This window comes from Halictus rubicundus, chromosome 11 (assembly GCF_050948215.1).
Source record: "Halictus rubicundus isolate RS-2024b chromosome 11, iyHalRubi1_principal, whole genome shotgun sequence".
Lineage (NCBI taxonomy): Eukaryota > Metazoa > Arthropoda > Insecta > Hymenoptera > Halictidae > Halictus > Halictus rubicundus.
The window spans coordinates 12,827,867-12,846,356 of record NC_135159.1 but is presented as its reverse complement, the minus strand read 5'-3'; the positions used below and the strand labels follow the sequence as shown (position 1 = coordinate 12,846,356).

The 18,490-nt window shown below is 43.2% G+C and overlaps 3 protein-coding genes across 4 annotated transcripts; 2 read left to right on the top strand and 1 right to left on the bottom strand.

Annotated features, from left to right (window-relative positions):
- Positions 1–7,188: 7,188 nt before the first annotated feature.
- On the top strand, positions 7,189–11,207 carry LOC143359103 (ATP-binding cassette sub-family F member 2). Of its 2 annotated transcripts, none has more exons than XM_076796778.1 (6): positions 7,189–7,292; positions 7,862–8,056; positions 8,127–9,310; positions 9,511–9,702; positions 9,769–9,972; positions 10,040–11,207. In XM_076796778.1, exons 2-6 carry the CDS (start codon positions 7,879–7,881, stop codon positions 10,178–10,180), a joined length of 1,899 nt encoding a protein of 632 aa, XP_076652893.1. In that variant the 5' UTR covers positions 7,189–7,292; positions 7,862–7,878; the 3' UTR covers positions 10,181–11,207. The 2 variants fall into 2 exon arrangements, with proteins under 2 accessions (XP_076652893.1, XP_076652894.1); XM_076796779.1 differs by lacking the exon at positions 7,189–7,292 and adding an exon at positions 7,334–7,427.
- Positions 10,606–12,414, bottom strand: Tmem98 (transmembrane protein 98). The gene is made up of 4 exons (XM_076796781.1): positions 11,948–12,414; positions 11,767–11,876; positions 11,552–11,684; positions 10,606–11,492 (listed from the first exon to the last, which is right to left on the bottom strand). The coding sequence occupies exons 1-4, from the start codon at positions 12,104–12,106 to the stop codon at positions 11,217–11,219; spliced, it is 678 nt and encodes a 225-aa protein (XP_076652896.1). The 5' UTR covers positions 12,107–12,414; the 3' UTR covers positions 10,606–11,216.
- Positions 12,415–12,793: 379 nt separating this feature from the next.
- On the top strand, positions 12,794–17,785 carry LOC143359105 (ubiquitin-conjugating enzyme E2 J2). The gene is made up of 4 exons (XM_076796780.1): positions 12,794–13,525; positions 13,614–13,848; positions 13,912–14,040; positions 14,182–17,785. Exons 1-4 carry the CDS (start codon positions 13,410–13,412, stop codon positions 14,392–14,394), a joined length of 693 nt encoding a protein of 230 aa, XP_076652895.1. The 5' UTR covers positions 12,794–13,409; the 3' UTR covers positions 14,395–17,785.
- Positions 17,786–18,490: the final 705 nt, after the last annotated feature.

The following is an 18,490-nucleotide window of genomic DNA, read 5'->3' as shown; positions in this document are numbered from 1 at the left end:
AACTGCTTTGAACAATTTTTTAAGTTCATTTTGAGAGTCTTATTAAGGGTTAAATTGAAATTTTCTTGTGACGCTACTAAAAATTATTATTAATAGTCAATATTTTCGAATTGCTCCCGGATTGTTTAAACGTCAACAAATAAATTCATCAGTGAATTTGCCGGTGGTGTTTTATTGAAAAAAGGGGTGGCTAGGTGTTCGATCGTCGAATTGGTTCAATAAATCGTGGACAGGCGGGATCATTCTGACTGTTTCGGTCAGGGTCGACTATTATGGTTTTCCACGAAATCACGTGCGGTAATCACCGTGTTTTACGAGCTGCTGCGAGCTGCAGACTATTAGATCGATACAATCGGCCTGGCCGTGGTGCTTCTGAGACACGCTGATTGCGAGGGCTCCTCTGCTAATTTTTTTTTCTCTCTCTCTCCCTCCTCCCTCCCTGTTCCTCTCTCTGTGTGTCCCTCGAGTAAAAGATCGCAATCAGCTGGTGATTGTCGTGTACTCGTCCCCGAGTACAGTCTGTACAGTCCGCACTCTGATGCGAAGAGTGCTAAGTAGATGCGGGCGGTTTTCGTCGGACACTCGCTTTCAACCCCCACTTTCCTTGGAATTTCAATCCAACTTTTTTGCCTGCTCGCTCGACACATAGGGTGGCTCGTTAATCCCGATACGAGAAAAGAACATTAAAGTAGCTGCATTGGTTGGAAAATATATTTTTTTATTTTCATCAAAATTTATAAGACACCCTGTATAATGTTTGGACACAGGTACGTAGAAAATTATTGGTTTTCCAATGGAAGATTGCTTCCGACAATGTTCTGTTTTAATTTGGCTAATTCTAGGTTTGAACTGTTATTTCAGAATTTTAAGTAGATCTGGACAGCACTGGTCAGACATCGTGTAATTCCGAAAATAGAGAAGTGTGTGTTTAAAAATACATACTTTAAAGTAATGAAGATCGTTAAATGGAAGAAATCAAATATTTAAAGTCGATTCATTATTTATTTAATCAAAGATTATCTTTAACTCTTCGAGTGTTTTATTCAATTCTATAAGTGTACGACTGTTAATTAGTTTTGAGCGATGACTAGTGCATTCGTCATTGAACAAAAGCTTTCGATTTGTTTCAGGACGAGCATACTCGTCATTGAACGATAAAATCGTTGTACCTCCAGGACGAGTATGCTCGTCGCTGACCAAAAAATTGGCCCCCCTTAACGACGAGTATACACGACAAAAACGCCGACCGTTTCAACGACGTTTAATTAATTTTTTGGGCGCCGTCGGTCCAGTTGAAGGTCTATGGGGTTTCCAAGGGTTGCAGCGGCAAGAACTCGAGCCGAGTGTATCCCGTTTCACGTTGCTGGCTCTCTCTCTAAGTGACCGAGGTGAAACTGATACACTGGCACGAAAGACAAGTAACCTTCATCGATCTTGTTCGGTGATCGTTCCTCGCCCCTTCCACCCCCCCCCCCACCCTCTTTTCGAACCACCTAAACGACCCCTTCTCGCTCCCCCTCGTGATCGGCGAGCGCCGAGAATCCTCTCGTTTTTGCGTTTAATTGCTCGTCACGGGGACAAGGATCGAGACCCGAATAAATTTGAAAGCCATTCACCGGAAATTTTATTGGACGTCCGAGGGATTCGGCCGCCGCCGATTCCACGCCGTTATTAATGTCTCCGCGCTGGCCGCCGTTTATTTTACACGGTGACCCGACAAAGTGGCCGCGTTATTGAAATCCGAAAATTCGCGGACCGTTCCGGACGATCGCAAAAATCGGCTCCAGAAACCAGAACTCCGACCGCGGCTAGTTAACGAGAGCCTTGCGTCTGATCAATGCCGGCTTCGTCTACTTAAGGCCCGGTAAGAGCCAACACCGTACACTGTGGGATTTTCAATATGGAATAAAAAATATATGTAAACGTACACATGTAAATACACAATATTTTTTAATTATTCACACTATTTTACATACTTATTTTTATGCAGTTTTTTTAATTTTAAATATCGCTTGAACTACTTTTATATATTTTGAAGTAGATATTCACGAGTATATACTTTTATTTTAATAGATTAACAATTTTATTTATTTGCCTGAACTATTTCTATATATTTTGAAATGTGTCTACGTGATTATATTTGCAGTAATATGTAACGTGTAATTGTATTTACAGTGATGTGTAATCGTGTAGTTATATCTTTGAAGGAAGCTTTTATTTATGTAAATATTTTCACGGTGATCGTTAAAGTGTCGCATCTAACTCTTGAACGTGAGTCCCGCAGAGGCTCCCAGATTTCAAATTGCACCTGTGAAAATAATGATTGAAAGTTATAGGCGCCGAGGCTGCTAAGAACTGAAATAAGTCTCACTCAGCTGGAAAATTGAGTATCGTCCAGAAAAATGGCGCCCAGGTCTCTTACAAGTGGCTATGAAAACGGATATAATGAACAAGAAAAAGATGATCCAGATTATGGAACTGGAACCCATGAATAATTACTCTCTCAGGTGAGTCGGATATTCGAACAAAAATTTCCTGCAACACTAAAACTGTTACAACAATATTACAAAAATTTGTCTGCCTCGAGATTCGCAGTGCTTTTTCGAAAAATTATTTCTCAAAGTTAAAATCAACTACCTGCGCAAAATTGGTGACAAAAATTAGCATCTTCGAAGAGGGCAATATTTTTTCAAAAAAATGATTTCCAAAAATTTCGGAAATTCTGATTTTTAGAAATTTTAAAAAATCAAAATGCCTGCACGCCGATAATTCGCAAAGATTCGAGGCATTCTTTGACGAGGATTATTTTAATGAGTAGATTCCGCGGGAGATTCCCGAGGAAAATTCTTCCGAGAGAGAGAGAGGAGTTCGATTATTAAGTAGACGGTAGAATCCACTCGATGGATCGATCGTAGAAATCTCGGCGTAGAATCGGGTACCGGGTAATCCGAGTCTCGCAGCTACAGTCCGTCCTGAAAATTTATGAGCGGACGGACGATCCCGTTTCCTCGGCGTAGAATCGACGCGGCGACGTCTTTCCGCCGAGTGTTTTTGACACGGAGAGGCGGCCTCTCCGATCGATTGAGGCCAGAATAGCCGAACCGGAAGTAGGACGTTTAGGCTCGATGGGGATGACAACGGAGAGTGACTTAACTTCAGTGTCCTCGGGACTCAACCTAGTCCGGTGCCCTCGGCGAATCACTCCAACAAGACCCCCTCGTTGACAATACGCCAGGATGAATTACCTCCCAGAAAAAAAATCATTTGAATCCCCTAAACCACTGTATACTGCATTGCCAAATGATTGGTATACATTTTACTGTGCTAAAACATAAAGAAACTCTACAGGGTGATGGTATAAAGTCGTTATTCACCTTAGAGATTTCAAATTTGGCGCGCGGGGGGCCGCCATGTTGCCATGTTCTTGGCGCAAACCTGTGAGGATTTTGAACGTGGCGTTCCTCGTTTGAAATTAAATGGAGACGTTGGTTCGATTAGTGCAGACGATTTACACTATTGTACACTATTTGTGATTAATGTAGAAGTTTCAGGTTATGTTTGTTGGTAATTATTTAGTGGAGTAATTACCTAAACAGTCTGCAATTGAAATGGATCATTAGGGGAGGAGTTAAGTAACTACCGAAATGACTCCCTTGAAGAGCTGGGTCAAAATAGACCCAGGTATCGCCACCAGATAATAAATATTCTTAGTAAAATCAATCGTGGGAGTAACTGTTCCTTAGAATGTCAACTGTGATCCAATCTAATTCTCGAAACGTAGACATCCTAATTTCCTGAATAGCGCACAAGGGTTGATTGCAGACGAGTTTAAAGTTAATCCGAGGAAAAAGAAATTCCCAGGGCCCCAGCGGAGGTTAGTACGGCCCTGGTGGCGCCCGTATGCGTGACGTTGAACCAACACGCGAGCGCAGACTCGCGTGTCACCGGCGTAACCCTCGAGTACATCAGGAGAGCTGCACGATGGACGGGGGTCGTGGACTGAAAGGAAAGGGGCTGAAAAAAGGTGTGAATGCCGGATGGCGTTCATTCAAATGCCGTCCAATCGCAGCTGTCGTACTCCAGGTCGAGTGGCAGGACCGGCCTTATACACCAGGCAAATTATTAATTCCTCACGCCGCGACGCGACGGCGATCGTGTCATGGTGTCTCTCCGTGTCCCGTTAACGAGCCCGAGTTAACCCGAAATCGGAAGAAAGACACTGTGTTTCACACGGTGAAAAGACCCCCTTTCCACCGTGGAGGAGAAACAGATATATGCCCGGGGATTCCCGACGCACTCTAAGCCCCCGCCATTGCGCGCCACGAACTTTCGCAATAGCCCCGTGCAACTTTCGATTAGCATCCCCCAGGGCTCCGCAGAAATTAGGGGCCAGACGCGATCATTATTTCTAACGTCCCCCTAAACTGCTCCATCTTTGCACCTGCTCGGCCGACTGTCAATGAAACCGAGCGCGCAGCGGCTCTCAACCTAACCTCACACTTACGTGAACCAGTGCAAAAATCGTTGTTCCAGTTCCAGTTGACTTATTTCGAACAGAGGCGTTTATATAGGCCACTCCGTTCGAGTCTGAAGCGCTACTCAAGATAATATGTAGGTCAAATTATTCTGAAAATTTTAAGACCCAAACATAAAAATTTGACTACGCGATATTTTCCGGCAACAATTTCAATCTTATTTTTACAATACAGTATACAATTACGTCCCTGTTAAATTTCTTGTTGGAGGTCGTCTGAAGGTCGATTCTATTATACACAGGGATAACAACGTTTTTCAATGTTATAAACGTTAAGATAGGAAGGGTCAATCGGGAATTCGAAAATATGTACGCTTGACTGTACATCGGTCGGCTGTTTCCACGAAAAAATCCGGACCAGATTCTGCACCGTCGAAAAATAATCATTGTCCGCCTGGAAAAGTGTGTCAAACGTCTCGATCGATCGATTATTTGATTGGTGTCGTACGTCCTGCCGATTGGTTCGTATTATCGTCGCCCCGGTGACTCCGGCCCCCACTAGCGGCTGACAAAAACAGCCTCGAGTACACCGTCCAAAATTAGTCGATCCGCGGCGACACCTCCCAGAATACTAAAACACCTGTTCAATATGCGATTAGCGGGATCCCGCGACCTTTAGGCCGCGGATTCGAATTAAATCGGTCGCGAGATAATACGATCTCTGTCCGTTTCAAGGACACAACGTCTTACATTCGACCCCTTGACCGAAAAATACAACACTTTTCCCAGTCAATTTATTCGAGTCTAAAGTGGTTTCGATATAAGAACGTACTCTAGAGGCAAAGGGTGATCCACAAATCAGGGGAACGCGGAGATTGGGATTGAAAAATCAGGGGAAAAAGAGTTGCGTGGAGGATTAAAATTAGCACCCTATTTGCAGGTGATAGGTACGCCCCTGGTACGCATACGTCGATGCCGGTGAGCGTGCAGCTTACATACGAATAACGACGCCGCCGACGAGGACGAGGACGCATTACACCCCCACCACCACGTACTACGAAATACTACGTTCTGTGATGCGGTGCAATTAAGCCAGCGCCTCCCTCCTCCCCCTCTTGTTCTCTGCCCCCTTCCCCTGTTCTCCGACACCCCCGCAAACCCCCCGGGACCCCGTGTCTAGAGTCCACTCTAGGCTACGCCATCCTTACCCTCACCGCGGAACCGGTAGACTTCGGATCCGCACGGGCGCAAGTCCGTCTCTTCTTTTAACCACCCCCTACCGCGGTCGTTTATCCATTCGTTCATTCATCAGAACACGCTTCTTTAACCGGCTCTCGGCCGTTCGAACCCGCGCAACCCCTCACCGCCACGAGGAATGCGATTCTTTGCTCTTAATTTTCCTGCGGCCCTTCAATGATCTCCAACAACTCGGCTACCCCTTGTCCTCTTGCGCCCCCTCGCCATTTCTGCCCAGTCGTCTTCATTTGTTTATTCGCTTAGCCCCCTCAAACCAAATGCGTGGACATCACCCCCTGAACGCATTCGCTAGAAACAGAATTAGTAAAATTAAATTGCGTCTAATTGCAGAGCTTTGAGTTTTAGTAGCTATAGCCAATCCAAGCAGTAGAATATTAATGATTTATTTCTATGAAAATATTTGCACTGTAACAGGAGCATTGCTGTGAAAACAACCGAGTGACAATTGAAAATTGTTTAACATCATTGGGAACAGCTCTACCGTTGCAATCGGGTTAAACACAACGGTGAACCTGGTTGCAACAAAGAGTAAGTGCCTAACCTGAAATTTCTAACCTAACCCGAATCACAATTACGTCCAACCTAAATGAATACCAATATTCGTCATTCTTCGATCAACATTGGCCACAGCATTTATCCGTTGTACCACAAAGCTTTTTATTGTTTCAGCGTTCGAAACGATTCAACCTTAATGAGGAACAGCTACAATATAGCCGAATATGGTACATAGCGGTTGTACCGGTGTAACTGCCATTGTTCTTTAGATGTATCATTAATTGATGTTTCGTTATTCTTCGATTTCAATCATCGTCGCAACGCAATTAGTAATTGCAAAAATACAGTTGGAAACAATGGTACTCCGACAATGACCGCTATTATTCCTCACGAACATAAAGCCTATATTTCCTACATACGGTTCTACCATTTCAGAATTCCCATCGACCAACTTTCTATATTTGCAATCTATGCTACGATAACATTCGTTTTCGAGAACGGCCGCAACATTGATTTTTAAACTGTATCGAGGGCAGATTTGAAATACGAATCAATATGGAGGGAAAACGGCTTTGGGCGGCTTAACCTTACACGTATTTGCATCCACGAACACCAATGCGATCCTACACATCTACATACACTACGTCCGATCAAATATCCGTGTACATCGCAACGATAACGATGATGTGCATATTTCTTGCCGGACAGTCCAGAAAGATAGGGAAAAACGTTCAACAATCTCAACGCTAACGACATGGCATCGTTCTCAACAGCGGTGCCATTGTCTACGATGTTCATTGGACTGAAATAATACAAAACAACAAACTACAACCCAGAAACATTAAAATTTCTCAAAAATTCTTAACTATTCGAAAATACACGCTATTCTACTATAATCATCCTTGGCAGGGCTTGGTAAGTCCCGCAGTTTCTAAAACTTTCCACTGTCCTTGTGGCGGCATCTATCAAACGAGCCGACAAACGTTGCGTTTTGACGGCTTTGCCTTCATCCATACACGTGTGTTCGCGTGTTGCACGGACCGTTCGATTTTTGGCGCACAACTAGGTAATTTCTGAGGGTTGCATTGAAGCTAGCTAACCAGAGGAGAACGGGCCACCGAACGACACGTAAAGTCACGATTCAATTCATAATTCAAAGTGGCCCCGCGTTCAAGTGTGGTTTCTTTTGTCTTCGTTGAAGGTGGTCTCTTCTTTTCCCCCGCGATCGACTACCTCCTGATTCCCCAGCTGGTTTTCGTTCTCAAAAGTTCCTTGTGCCTCGGTTTCGTGTTCGCGTACATCGCTATAGAACGGTTTCCGATCAGTTCCGAGTCTCTAGGAACGCATAAAAAATCCATTCGTACGCTTCCTCTCCTCTTCTTGCCTTTTCTGTCGCTCTACTTTGTGGTCCCCTCTCTCCATCTTTCTATCTCTCTCTTTCTCGCTCTCCCTCTCTCTGGCACGCACACATACACGCGTGTGTACACGCTCCCCTCGGTCGCGGACTCGTGTAACGAACCGTTTACGGCGTTCGAGGGTTTTTGAATTTTTCAATTCAACGTCGCGGACTTCCCTCCGGAACACACGTGCCATCAAGTTCCTAACCTGCGGCTTACGTAACCCCCCTGCGTGCAGCTTCTTGCAGGTACACAATGCCATCCGACGCGAAGAAGAAACAACAGCAGAAAAAGAAGGAGGCTGCCAAGGCCAGGCAGTCCGGGAAGAAATCGAATCTGCCTAATCAGACCAAGGGGTCGGAGGATGGCAAGGAGGGCAGCCCAGGCTCGGTCAGTCAGAACGGAACCAATGGGACCCCCATCAGTGCCGAAGGTAGGGCAAAACTATCTACTTTACTCCCTGCGGTTCTTAGCACGCCTTAATTCCTAATTATGTTTCGCAGAGGCTCTGTGTCTGAAGCTAGAAGCCGACGCCAGACTGAACGCAGAGGCACGCTCGTGTACAGGATCGCTGGCTTCACACCCTCGTAGCCGTGACATAAAGATATCTAACTTTTCTATAACTTTCCATGGCTGTGAACTGCTGCAAGACACCATGCTCGAGCTGAATTGCAGCAGACGGTACGGTCTGCTCGGTCTGAACGGGTCTGGGAAGTCCACGTTATTGGCTGTACTCGGAAACAGAGAAGTTCCTATCCCCGACCAGATCGACATCTTTCACTTGACCAGAGAGATGCCCGCTAGCAATAAAAGCGCTCTGGAGTGCGTGATGGAAGTCGACGAGGAGCGCGTACGGTTAGAGAAGCTGGCCGAGGAGTTGATGCAATGCGAAGAAGAGGACGCGCAGGAGCAGCTGATGGACGTTTACGAGAGATTAGAAGACATGGCTGCGGACACAGCTGAGGCTCGTGCTGCTCACATTCTACACGGTCTGGGCTTCACAGCGAAGATGCAGAGAACACCTACCAAAGACTTCTCCGGAGGTTGGCGAATGAGAATCGCTCTCGCCAGAGCGCTGTATGTGAAGCCTCATTTATTGTTACTCGACGAGCCCACCAACCACTTGGATCTGGATGCGTGCGTGTGGTTGGAGGAGGAGTTGAAGACATACAAGAGAATCCTTGTGATCATCTCTCACTCGCAAGACTTCCTCAACGGCATTTGTACCAATATCATTCACGTAAACAAGAAGCAACTGAAGTATTACACAGGGAACTACGAGGCGTTCGTGAAGACAAGGATGGAGCTGTTGGAGAACCAAGCGAAACAGTATAACTGGGAGCAGGATCAAATCTCGCACATGAAGAACTATATCGCGCGATTCGGTCACGGTTCCGCTAAGCTGGCCAGGCAAGCTCAATCGAAAGAAAAGACTTTAGCGAAAATGGTAGCGCAAGGCCTTACGGAGAAAGTCGTCAACGACAAAGTATTAAATTTCTACTTTCCTTCCTGCGGAACGATCCCACCGCCGGTGATTATGGTTCAAAACGTCAGTTTCCGTTACAACGAGGACTCGCCGTGGATCTACAAGAACCTGGAGTTCGGTATCGACCTGGACACCAGATTAGCGTTGGTCGGGCCAAATGGAGCTGGCAAGAGCACACTTTTAAAACTGTTGTACGGAGATGTGAGTACCGCAAACACTTTAGGTTGGGCAATCGTGCCTAGTGCAATGTGTAAAGAGATATTAGCCCTTTGCACTCGACTGTTCCCTCCGAGACACCACTAAAAGTTTATGTACTATACTTTTACTATGCTATAATTCGAATGCAAATTTAATAGTATCAAAGTACTAGATAATATTTAAAGATTCATGTAAAATTGCAGTTGGTTCCAACTAGTGGCATGATCCGTAAGAACAGCCATCTTCGAATAGCCAGATATCATCAGCATTTGCATGAGCTGTTGGACCTGGATATATCGCCACTTGACTACATGATGAAGGCCTTCCCAAATGTCAAAGAGCGTGAGGAGATGAGGAAGATAATTGGTCGTTACGGGCTGACCGGTCGCCAACAGGTAAGATCAAAAAATAAATTGTATAAAGATGATAAAGATCGTATTGTTTATTCTCTTTGGTTCCAGGTCTGTCCGATAAGACAGTTGTCAGATGGTCAACGTTGTAGGGTAGTGTTCGCATGGTTGGCTTGGCAGGTACCCCATCTGCTTCTCCTTGACGAACCAACGAATCACTTGGACATGGAGACCATAGACGCGCTGGCTGATGCAATTAATGATTTTGATGGTGGCATGGTGCTCGTGTCTCACGATTTCAGATTGATCAATCAGGTACGTCTCAATGAAAATGTTTCGAGGTCTTAATTCGAAAAGCTAACGTGATTTGTTCGGTTATTAGGTGGCAGAGGAGATCTGGGTCTGCGAAAATGGAGCCGTCACGAAATGGAGCGGAAATATTTTGGATTACAAGGAACACCTAAAGACAAAAATTCTGAATGATAACAGCAAGAGGCAGAAGGAACTGCACAGAAGCAAATAATGTACACACAACAGGCTCGGTTCATTTTCCAGCATACTTTCTCCTCTACTATAGGAACCTTCCCGTGACTCCTATTTTTTGGACAACTCTTTGCGCCCGGCGCCCGAGTCACTTGCGCTGCTGTGTAGCGTTGATCGGTGTGCCGAGGATTATTAGTTAATTTATTTAATTGATAAAGTGAATTACTCTCTGTGACAACCTGGAAGATTGACCCCATGGTGCATTTGCCATGCAAATAATCTAGGGATCCGAATATCAATAATGTATTGCGAGAAATATAAATTGGATATATATGTATATATATATATATATACATATACATATATATGTATATATATATATATATATAGATTACTACAAAACATTACAAGAATAAAACACGTTTAAATTGATCGATTGAGATAAATACAAATACTCCGCTCGTCTTTCTATTTTCTTTTTTTTTCATTATTGTTCTTACGATTCTCAGCTTTATTATAAAGTTCTATTCATCTATACAAAATTTATTTGATTCTCAGTATAGTCGTACAAAATATACGTGTACAAACACTTATAAATACATACTTAACAACAATCGACGACGGTTTCGCGAGACAGAATTTTCATGCCGGATATACATATAAATGGTCTCTCTCTCTCTCGACACAGCGTCGCAACAAACTGGAAGACTAAAACAAATTGCTTCGCGTACATATATCCATATCACAAGACATTACCTCTGGTGTTCTTTCATCGTAAAAAGTGTTTCAAATATATATATATGTATATCTCACAATATTTTTTAATACATCGTGAAAGTAATGTATGCATTTTTATATTAATTATAAGTAGGCGAAAATATAAAGCACTGAATATCGTCGGTAGAGAGATTCGAACTTGCACCGTTGGGTTTCGAACCTTGGCATAATAAAAGACAACTATAGAAGAAAAAAACAACGCAACATTCTCCTAATGTGTGTTACCTTCAATCTCAGATCTTGCAGTGTTTGGACCCAGAACCGCGTGAGATTACGAAAATTCATAAAAATTAGGCTACTTAGACGGGCGTCGAAGCAGGTACAGAGCAGGCCACTTCCTGCGCCAATGCGGCGTTCCGCAAAATCGATAAATGTGAATCCATGTCGCTCAAAGCTTGGTCAATAAATGCTAATTTCCTGGCATGGCTCTTCGACACTCCATGCTTCGTAACCAACGCCAGATGTGTCACAGCCAGCACGAGTGCTGCTACCCTGGCTTCCAGGAGTCTTGCATCCAACGGTGGATACAAACTCCTCACCACGTCGTCCACACGGGGGGGAATTCTTCTAGCAACCTGTGAACAAGGACTCGTATAGCAACCAAAGATTACAACGTCAAGAAATAGATACGTACATCCACAATCTCGAGTGGAACCGTGTTGCTGTTCACTGTCCCTGCGATAGCAGTGAGACTAGAAGCCAGTGCATGGCATGATCGTAGCACAGCGATGCACAAGGGGGCCAGACCAGTTGCGTCGTCGACCCACCTGCAGGGTTCGCACAAATTTGAGAATGAACTATGGTTCGGAGCTGTTCAAAATTTTATTTAAATGCACTGAGTCTACGCACCTCTCTGCCCCAGCCAACCATTCCTCGCTCTCCCATGCATCGAGGCCTAATCCTGAGAAGTTCTCACCCTCTAATAAATCAGAGCTCAAGTCAGGAGAGTCTTTTTGATTCTGTAACACAGTTAAGGAGCGTTGACACAATTTTCTGAGGTAATTACTGTGGCTAGAGTCGTTTAACTTACATAATAGCAACGTTGTCTTTTGCAAAGGACAAGCAACACTAAGAGTGCACCGAGAAAAACAGCAGCAAGTGCGCCAAGGGCCACAGCCACCACTGTTTCCATGCCAGAAGCACCTGCTATAGGGCCAGTGTTGCTTATAGATACAGGGGAACTCATCATTTAGATGAGTTTCGCGAATTAGACCGACCTATTGATGCGTACGTTGAAAAACACTGTCGAACTTGATTAAATCGTTCATGAACGCCGCTCAAAAGACGATCACCGCTGTCAAAAATGTCAACAACAGCATCGAGTTTCCCGGTGATGGTCGGTGGGAGGCGGAGACTGTCACGAATCTTAAGCTCCATTCATCAACGAGTCATTTCTCGTTGCATCTTCCCATCCACCGTCACAATTACGTAATTAACATGCTGTATCGTGTCTCGCCGTTGATCGTTGACTATATCTAGCGGAAAGACAGCCTACAATTTCATGAATATTGAAGGCAAAGGCGTACTTTCGACTAAAATCGGGAAAGTTGGACTCAAAACCACATATAAGTAGACTTTGCGAAAAATACAAATATATTAATATCTAGGGACATCGAGGGAATATTAGCTCTATGAACGACTGTTAAAAATCACCTTCAAGTAAAAATGTAATAAGCGAATGAAATAAACGTTTTTAGTTCTAACGGTGTTTTTGGTAATTCCTCCGCTGCATTGTCTGACAATGCACCCGAATTAGGGAACAGAAGTCCCGATCGTTAATGGATTCGTAAAATATGCGTGCACGAATGCATAAACGACACATCAGTGTCAATAAAAGAGCATAGGTAGAGTCTCTTTTAACAAAACGTTTGTTCATACGCGTGTTTGTTTGTCGTTTGAACAAACAGTCATGCGTACTCCGATGCGATCGAATATTGACATTTTGCGACGGTATTTGTTCAGAAACCGATTGCAATATGTGAATTTCATCGGCACCGGGGACACGATGGTGTGAAAAGACGATGACGATTTAGTCATTCATGGCGTTGTCGTGCTTTGTCAGAACTTGATCAGTGCCTGCGACGAACTTGGTAGCACTGAGAAATTTGAACGGTTCCAGTGCATTTCATAGTCTTATGTTTTCCGTCGTGAACGCGCAGCCTGTCAAAATCAGTGTCGTTCACGATTATTTGCTGGCTGGATTGTCGAACGGCATAATCGGTTTGTTTTGGAATTTTCTGGACCCCCCGACACACCGAAACTATCGAGATAACCTGTCCCGTAGTGGTCCTCGAAGTGGACTCCGATTGCGCGCAGCTGATCGAACGATTTTCATCTAAATGACACATTGTCAGTCTTCCAACTCCGAAATTTTTCACGTGGAAATCGTCTAGGAATTAACGTTAATTAAAACAGAAAAAACCATTAGACAATTGGAGTACATTGCCTTAACAGTACCTCACGAAATATTTACAACAAATCCTCGAGTCAATATGAACAGGAAAACGAACAGTGCAACAGCTATACTGAAACAGGACTACCTGAGGCTGAAGAAGGACCCTGTGCCTTACGTGCTCGCAGAACCTGTACCTACGAATATACTAGAATGGTGTGTATTCGTTATTGCAATGTTTGCTACCACTAGCACGATAAGCGGCAAGAATGGTTTTAAACATGTTGCAGTATTTTTGTTCCAGGCACTATGTGGTTAAGGGTCCGGAGAAAACGCCATACGAAGGAGGATTCTATCATGGGAAGCTCATATTCCCCGAAGAATTCCCTTTTCAACCGCCCAGCATATACATGAGCACTCCAAATGGCAGATTCAAGGTCAACACGAAATTGTGTCTCTCCATATCTGACTTCCATCCTGACACGTGGAACCCTGCATGGACTGTGTCCACTATTCTCATTGGATTGCTTAGTTTTATGGTACTTGAGCCATTAACTATAAGGAAACCATGTAATCACGAATTACAATCTATGTAATTGCAGATCGAGAAAAGTCCTACCTGGGGTAGCATCAACACAACGGACAACGAGAAGAAACTACTGGCTGCACAGAGCTTGGAGTACAATCTGATGGACAAGACATTCTGCGAACTGTTTCCAGAGACTGTTGAGGTACCATTAATTTCCTATCGTTATGACTAGGCTAGATTATTACTAGACAAAACTGAACAGAAGAAATATGAGGCTGTGAAAAGCTGTTGCATTGTTTGTGTAAAGATTCTGCGGTTTAGTTATGGTATTCGTGTGTCACAGGTGATCAAAGCGGAATTGAAGCACAGGAAAGAGCTGGAGAAGCAAGGGAGGCACCAGTCAATGACGTCTGAGGTTTCTTCCCTGATACGGGACCAGCTGCAGAGAGAGCAGAGTCCCCTGTACAAAGTGCTCACCAACGTCTTCGTGATCGTGGGATTCGCGGCGTTCGCCTATGTAGTGAAATATGTGCTGAGGAGCATTGCCATGGAATAAGTCAAAAGTGTGTTTTCAGGAACCGTTCGCCTGTTCTCTAGATTATTGAAGAACGAAGAAAGTTGTGATAACCAATGCGTGCAGATCTTTGGGGTGGAGGGGTGGGATGATTGAGAGAGAATGGGAGAGAGAAGACAGAGTTCTAGAGTCTGACATGCTTATCTAATATTTATCTAGACAGTACAACTTCTCGGTTTCGTGTGTACCAGCATGCTGTGGATGTTCGATAGATTTTTATATACAAAGGTTAACTGTAATATACGAGTTGTACTATATTTCGCAAATTTTAAACGTGATACCGAGTCAGGGTTAGAGAGATTCGTTGAAAGGGGGATTACTGTTAAACGCATATAGTGTCTTAAGTTCTGACGCGTGGGGATTCAACGCTGTCTGGTTGTTCGAATCTGTTCGTGAGTCGAGTTCTGCCACGCAAACTTCCAAAGCTGCAGCTCTTCGCTGTAATTAGCAAATGCCTGTTAAATTCTGTGCAAGTGTGAGAAAGGAGAGTGTGCGAAGAGTGAAGAGGAAGATGGTAGGGGCTTCCCAATTTGAAAATTTCTTTTCGTGTTTCGATTTTCAGTTCTGTTTGTGTACTTAGGACCTTGAAACGCGGATCTGCACAAACCTGTGCTGTGCCAATGAAATTGAATCCATAGTTCATAGAGATTAACATAATAAGATCGACATCTTGGGAGTACGTGTAATAAGCTAGCGACATATATATGTAATATATGTAACCAACTTCGGGATACGATTTAGAATGCTGTCATTTCGAAAGGAAATCTCGGTTCTTCCGCCGCGCGATTTCACGGGAAAGTTTTAACGCAAACAATCTAATTTGAACTGGTTACTGTAATTAAGAACTGACGTAGAATCTGTAAGTCGATACGTACGTACGTTATACGAAACTGCCTCACTTTTATTTACGAATTAAACGATCGAAAAACTTCCGCAAATAGAAAAGATTTACTTCTCTTTCTGTAATTAAACGATTACTATATAGTTCCAGCCATGTATCTGTACATTGTATATTTTCTACTCGTCAAGCTTTTTCTTAAACGTACTATATATGAACAGAATTTGAACGGAGCTCGGTTTCCCGCGCTTACTCGCGCGCCATCTTCAAATCTCTAGATTAAAAATATCAATGATTTCGAAAAAGTATGTTACTTTTATAAGAAAACAAGGTTATTTTAGCTAATAAAATGCGGTTCGTTCGCTTTTCATTTCAAGGGAACGTCTCAATATGTTCTTCTGAAGTAATAACAGAGATTTTATGTATGCCTAATCGTCTTCGTATTTTCGAATACCGCGTGTGTAACGATCAGATTTTTCATTCACTGTAAGAGCATGTAAACACGATGTGCTGCAATGAAAAGTGTGAAATACATCCACGCGGGCTCTCGTCGCGCGAGCGCGGGAATTTCAAATTTCATTTCGTTCGGTACACGCCCCCGAGTACACGATCCGAGCTTTTTTATATAAACAACGCGCGTGAAAGTCAATAGAAAAGAAGTATGGCGTTTCTCCTCGGTTAAGAATCTCGAACTTAACGAATTTTCTATCGAAAAACTGGAGTGAATACTTCTTTTTGGAAACATCACACTGGTAACAACAATGGCACCGTGTAAACACTAATACCAAATATTATTGTAATCATAACTTTCATTTTGTACATAGTATTTAACGATTGACAATTGCGCTGAGCTACCAGAGGTGGGTAAAATTGACATGACTATATTTAAAATACTATTTGAGATAGTAGATCCTGTACAGTTTAGTCAAAATGGTATTTTAAATAACGAGCAACATCACAGTCAATAAAATAATTTATTTTAACAAATATTATGCTTAAAATATTTTTATTTTAATAAGCCGAAGAGGCCAGCCGAGAAAAGGTATTATAACGAGACCATAATGTTTGTCAGAGTACATTCATTTTCATTGTAAATATTGCTGTTTTTAGCAGTTTCAGATGAAATACGTTTTTAAAGTGGCGCGAGAGATTCAAGATAAAATTCAGATGTTAGAACAATGTTTTACCCATCGCTGTGTGCAACCATGTAGCACTAAGATCCATGGGACCTTGAGTGACCTTAAACAATTCCTTCGATCCGCGAACACATCGAAAATACCGATCGCGTAACCGTTCCGGTTCGGTTAATGGAGGCGGGGATTAAAGAACGATTCACCGTTGATCGATCGGAAAAGAAGGAAAGGGAAAAGGGAGTTGGCGGGTTTACCGCAACGGTAAACAGTTAGAATTTCCTTTGAATGGCCCCTTGTCCGAGTGCGCTCGGGAGGAAGGACGCATCCTGTGGAGCCGCCTTTAGCTTTCTTACCGGTTCTCTGTTTACTTGTTCGTGGCACCGTGCTGCTCGAATCTTTTTTACTGAAAACGAACAAAGAGCTTCTGTACCCCCCATACTATACTTCCAAACGATCTACGTTAATGAATTCCCTTAATTTCTGCTCAAACAATTGTCAAAATCGAAAGACCACATGCAAAACACCTGTAAAATTAAGTAACCCGAATCGACTTCAAACTCCGCTTGTGAACACTTCTATGGGCCTGCTATCGGTCCACAAAGCAGCTTTCTTATTGGATCTCAAGGTCACGAAAGCCCCGAGGGTCAAAGGTACCTTCTCGAAAAATCTATAAATTACTGTAACTTTTGATAGACCAGAGGTATCGATTTGCAACTTGCGCCAGAAAATCAGAAATAAATCAACCTTTCCAACGATATATAATATTATATACTTCACTCATTTTTTACATAACATTCCCCTATTTTTATATTTTTCGCAGCGCAAAGAAGTCTGTTGAGTTGATCATTCCCCCTTGTGGACACCGCTCAATTGTAACCAGAAACTAACGATTAGGAGTACTTTTTTAGCATTATCGAATGGCGCATGTCCCATTTGGCGGAACCTCTCCATTCCCAAGTTATGACAAAGAATGAAGAATCTTGAAATAATTGATGGCTATTGCGCATTCATGTTGCGTTTAATTTTATTCAAATTTTGCACGTGGTCCTTCCAGGTTAATCGAGCATCCTTCCAACCTTTTTTGGGTCGCAGTTCCTTCTTCAAAGTCTGTTTACTAGCCCCTGAAGTACACCAAATAAAATTCACGAGTGCACCGAAGACTCTTAGTCTAGTTTAAATATCGAGGTAGAGTCACAGAGGCCTCATGAAACTTAGGCGAATACTTGTTTACTGTTACATTCTCTACAAATAAAGTCTTCTATGTACACAATTTTTTTATCGTACTTACGAGAACACTGCGCCGTCTAAACCGACAAAATTAGGAGACGAAATTTCACTAGCTGGGTGATGAAATTTTCATAAGACACTGAAAAGAAAATAATAAAATGGACGAAAATACACATTGTTCGAGGCCTGTTGTTTTTCAAGATTATTAACATCCTGTCTCATGGTCCTGCATCTGTCCTACCTTAATCTGGGAAAACACACCGCAAAAGAAGCAAACAGCAATTTATACGGCCATTAAACAACAAGGAAGTCGTGCTCCGCGGTCTTTTCAACCCTCGACCGATATCCCGGCCTCCATCACGGTCTTTCTTCGCCGGAGAACGCCCCCTGAGGAATAAATCATTGGAGCAGGCGCCAGGACACCTCGGTCGCGCCTCAGATCCTGCGAAAATAAGATGCACATGTCCACGACACGGTTCCCGTACCGTTCCGTTCCGTGTGCTGCGATTTATTGAATCGGCTGCTACATTTTTCTTCGCCAGGTATTGGAACCCCTAATTAGAACCAATACGCCTCGAGAGATCCCCAAGCGCAACGCTTTTATTTTTAATCATTTTTCTACAACACATTTCTCAGCATATTCGTGACATTTTTCTGATTAAAACGACACCATTTCGATCATGGTAGACATCTCACAAAGACAGTTAATTACTCCAAACTGAATTTATCGGTAAGTTCGTACGAGATGTTTTATTATTCTTGACTGACCTAAAGATAATTTATGTGAAACCCGGACGTGGTGATCCTGTTTTTGTCGTAATTTGTTAACCAGGTGATTTATTGTTCAGTGTGTAAATTGTAGGTAATTGTATTCACTACA

What these genes read in the sequence shown, in the direction of transcription:
- LOC143359105 (XM_076796780.1), top strand. Translation starts at nt 13,410, where the DNA reads ATGAACAGGAAAACGAACAGTGCAACAGCTATACTGAAACAGGACTAC. An exon ending in CCTACGAATATACTAGAATG is followed by an intron (nt 13,526 to 13,613) that starts GTGTGTATTCGT and finishes TTTTTGTTCCAG; the next exon opens with GCACTATGTGGTTAAGGGTC. An exon ending in TGTTTCCAGAGACTGTTGAG is followed by an intron (nt 14,041 to 14,181) that starts GTACCATTAATT and finishes CGTGTGTCACAG; the next exon opens with GTGATCAAAGCGGAATTGAA.
- LOC143359103 (XM_076796778.1), top strand. Translation starts at nt 7,879, where the DNA reads ATGCCATCCGACGCGAAGAAGAAACAACAGCAGAAAAAGAAGGAGGCT. An exon ending in GACCCCCATCAGTGCCGAAG is followed by an intron (nt 8,057 to 8,126) that starts GTAGGGCAAAAC and finishes TATGTTTCGCAG; the next exon opens with AGGCTCTGTGTCTGAAGCTA. An exon ending in ATTTCAGATTGATCAATCAG is followed by an intron (nt 9,973 to 10,039) that starts GTACGTCTCAAT and finishes TTCGGTTATTAG; the next exon opens with GTGGCAGAGGAGATCTGGGT.
- Tmem98 (XM_076796781.1), bottom strand. Translation starts at nt 12,106, where the DNA reads ATGATGAGTTCCCCTGTATCTATAAGCAACACTGGCCCTATAGCAGGT. An exon ending in AAAGACAACGTTGCTATTAT is followed by an intron (nt 11,877 to 11,947) that starts GTAAGTTAAACG and finishes ACTGTGTTACAG; the next exon opens with AATCAAAAAGACTCTCCTGA. An exon ending in TTCCACTCGAGATTGTGGAT is followed by an intron (nt 11,493 to 11,551) that starts GTACGTATCTAT and finishes CCTTGTTCACAG; the next exon opens with GTTGCTAGAAGAATTCCCCC.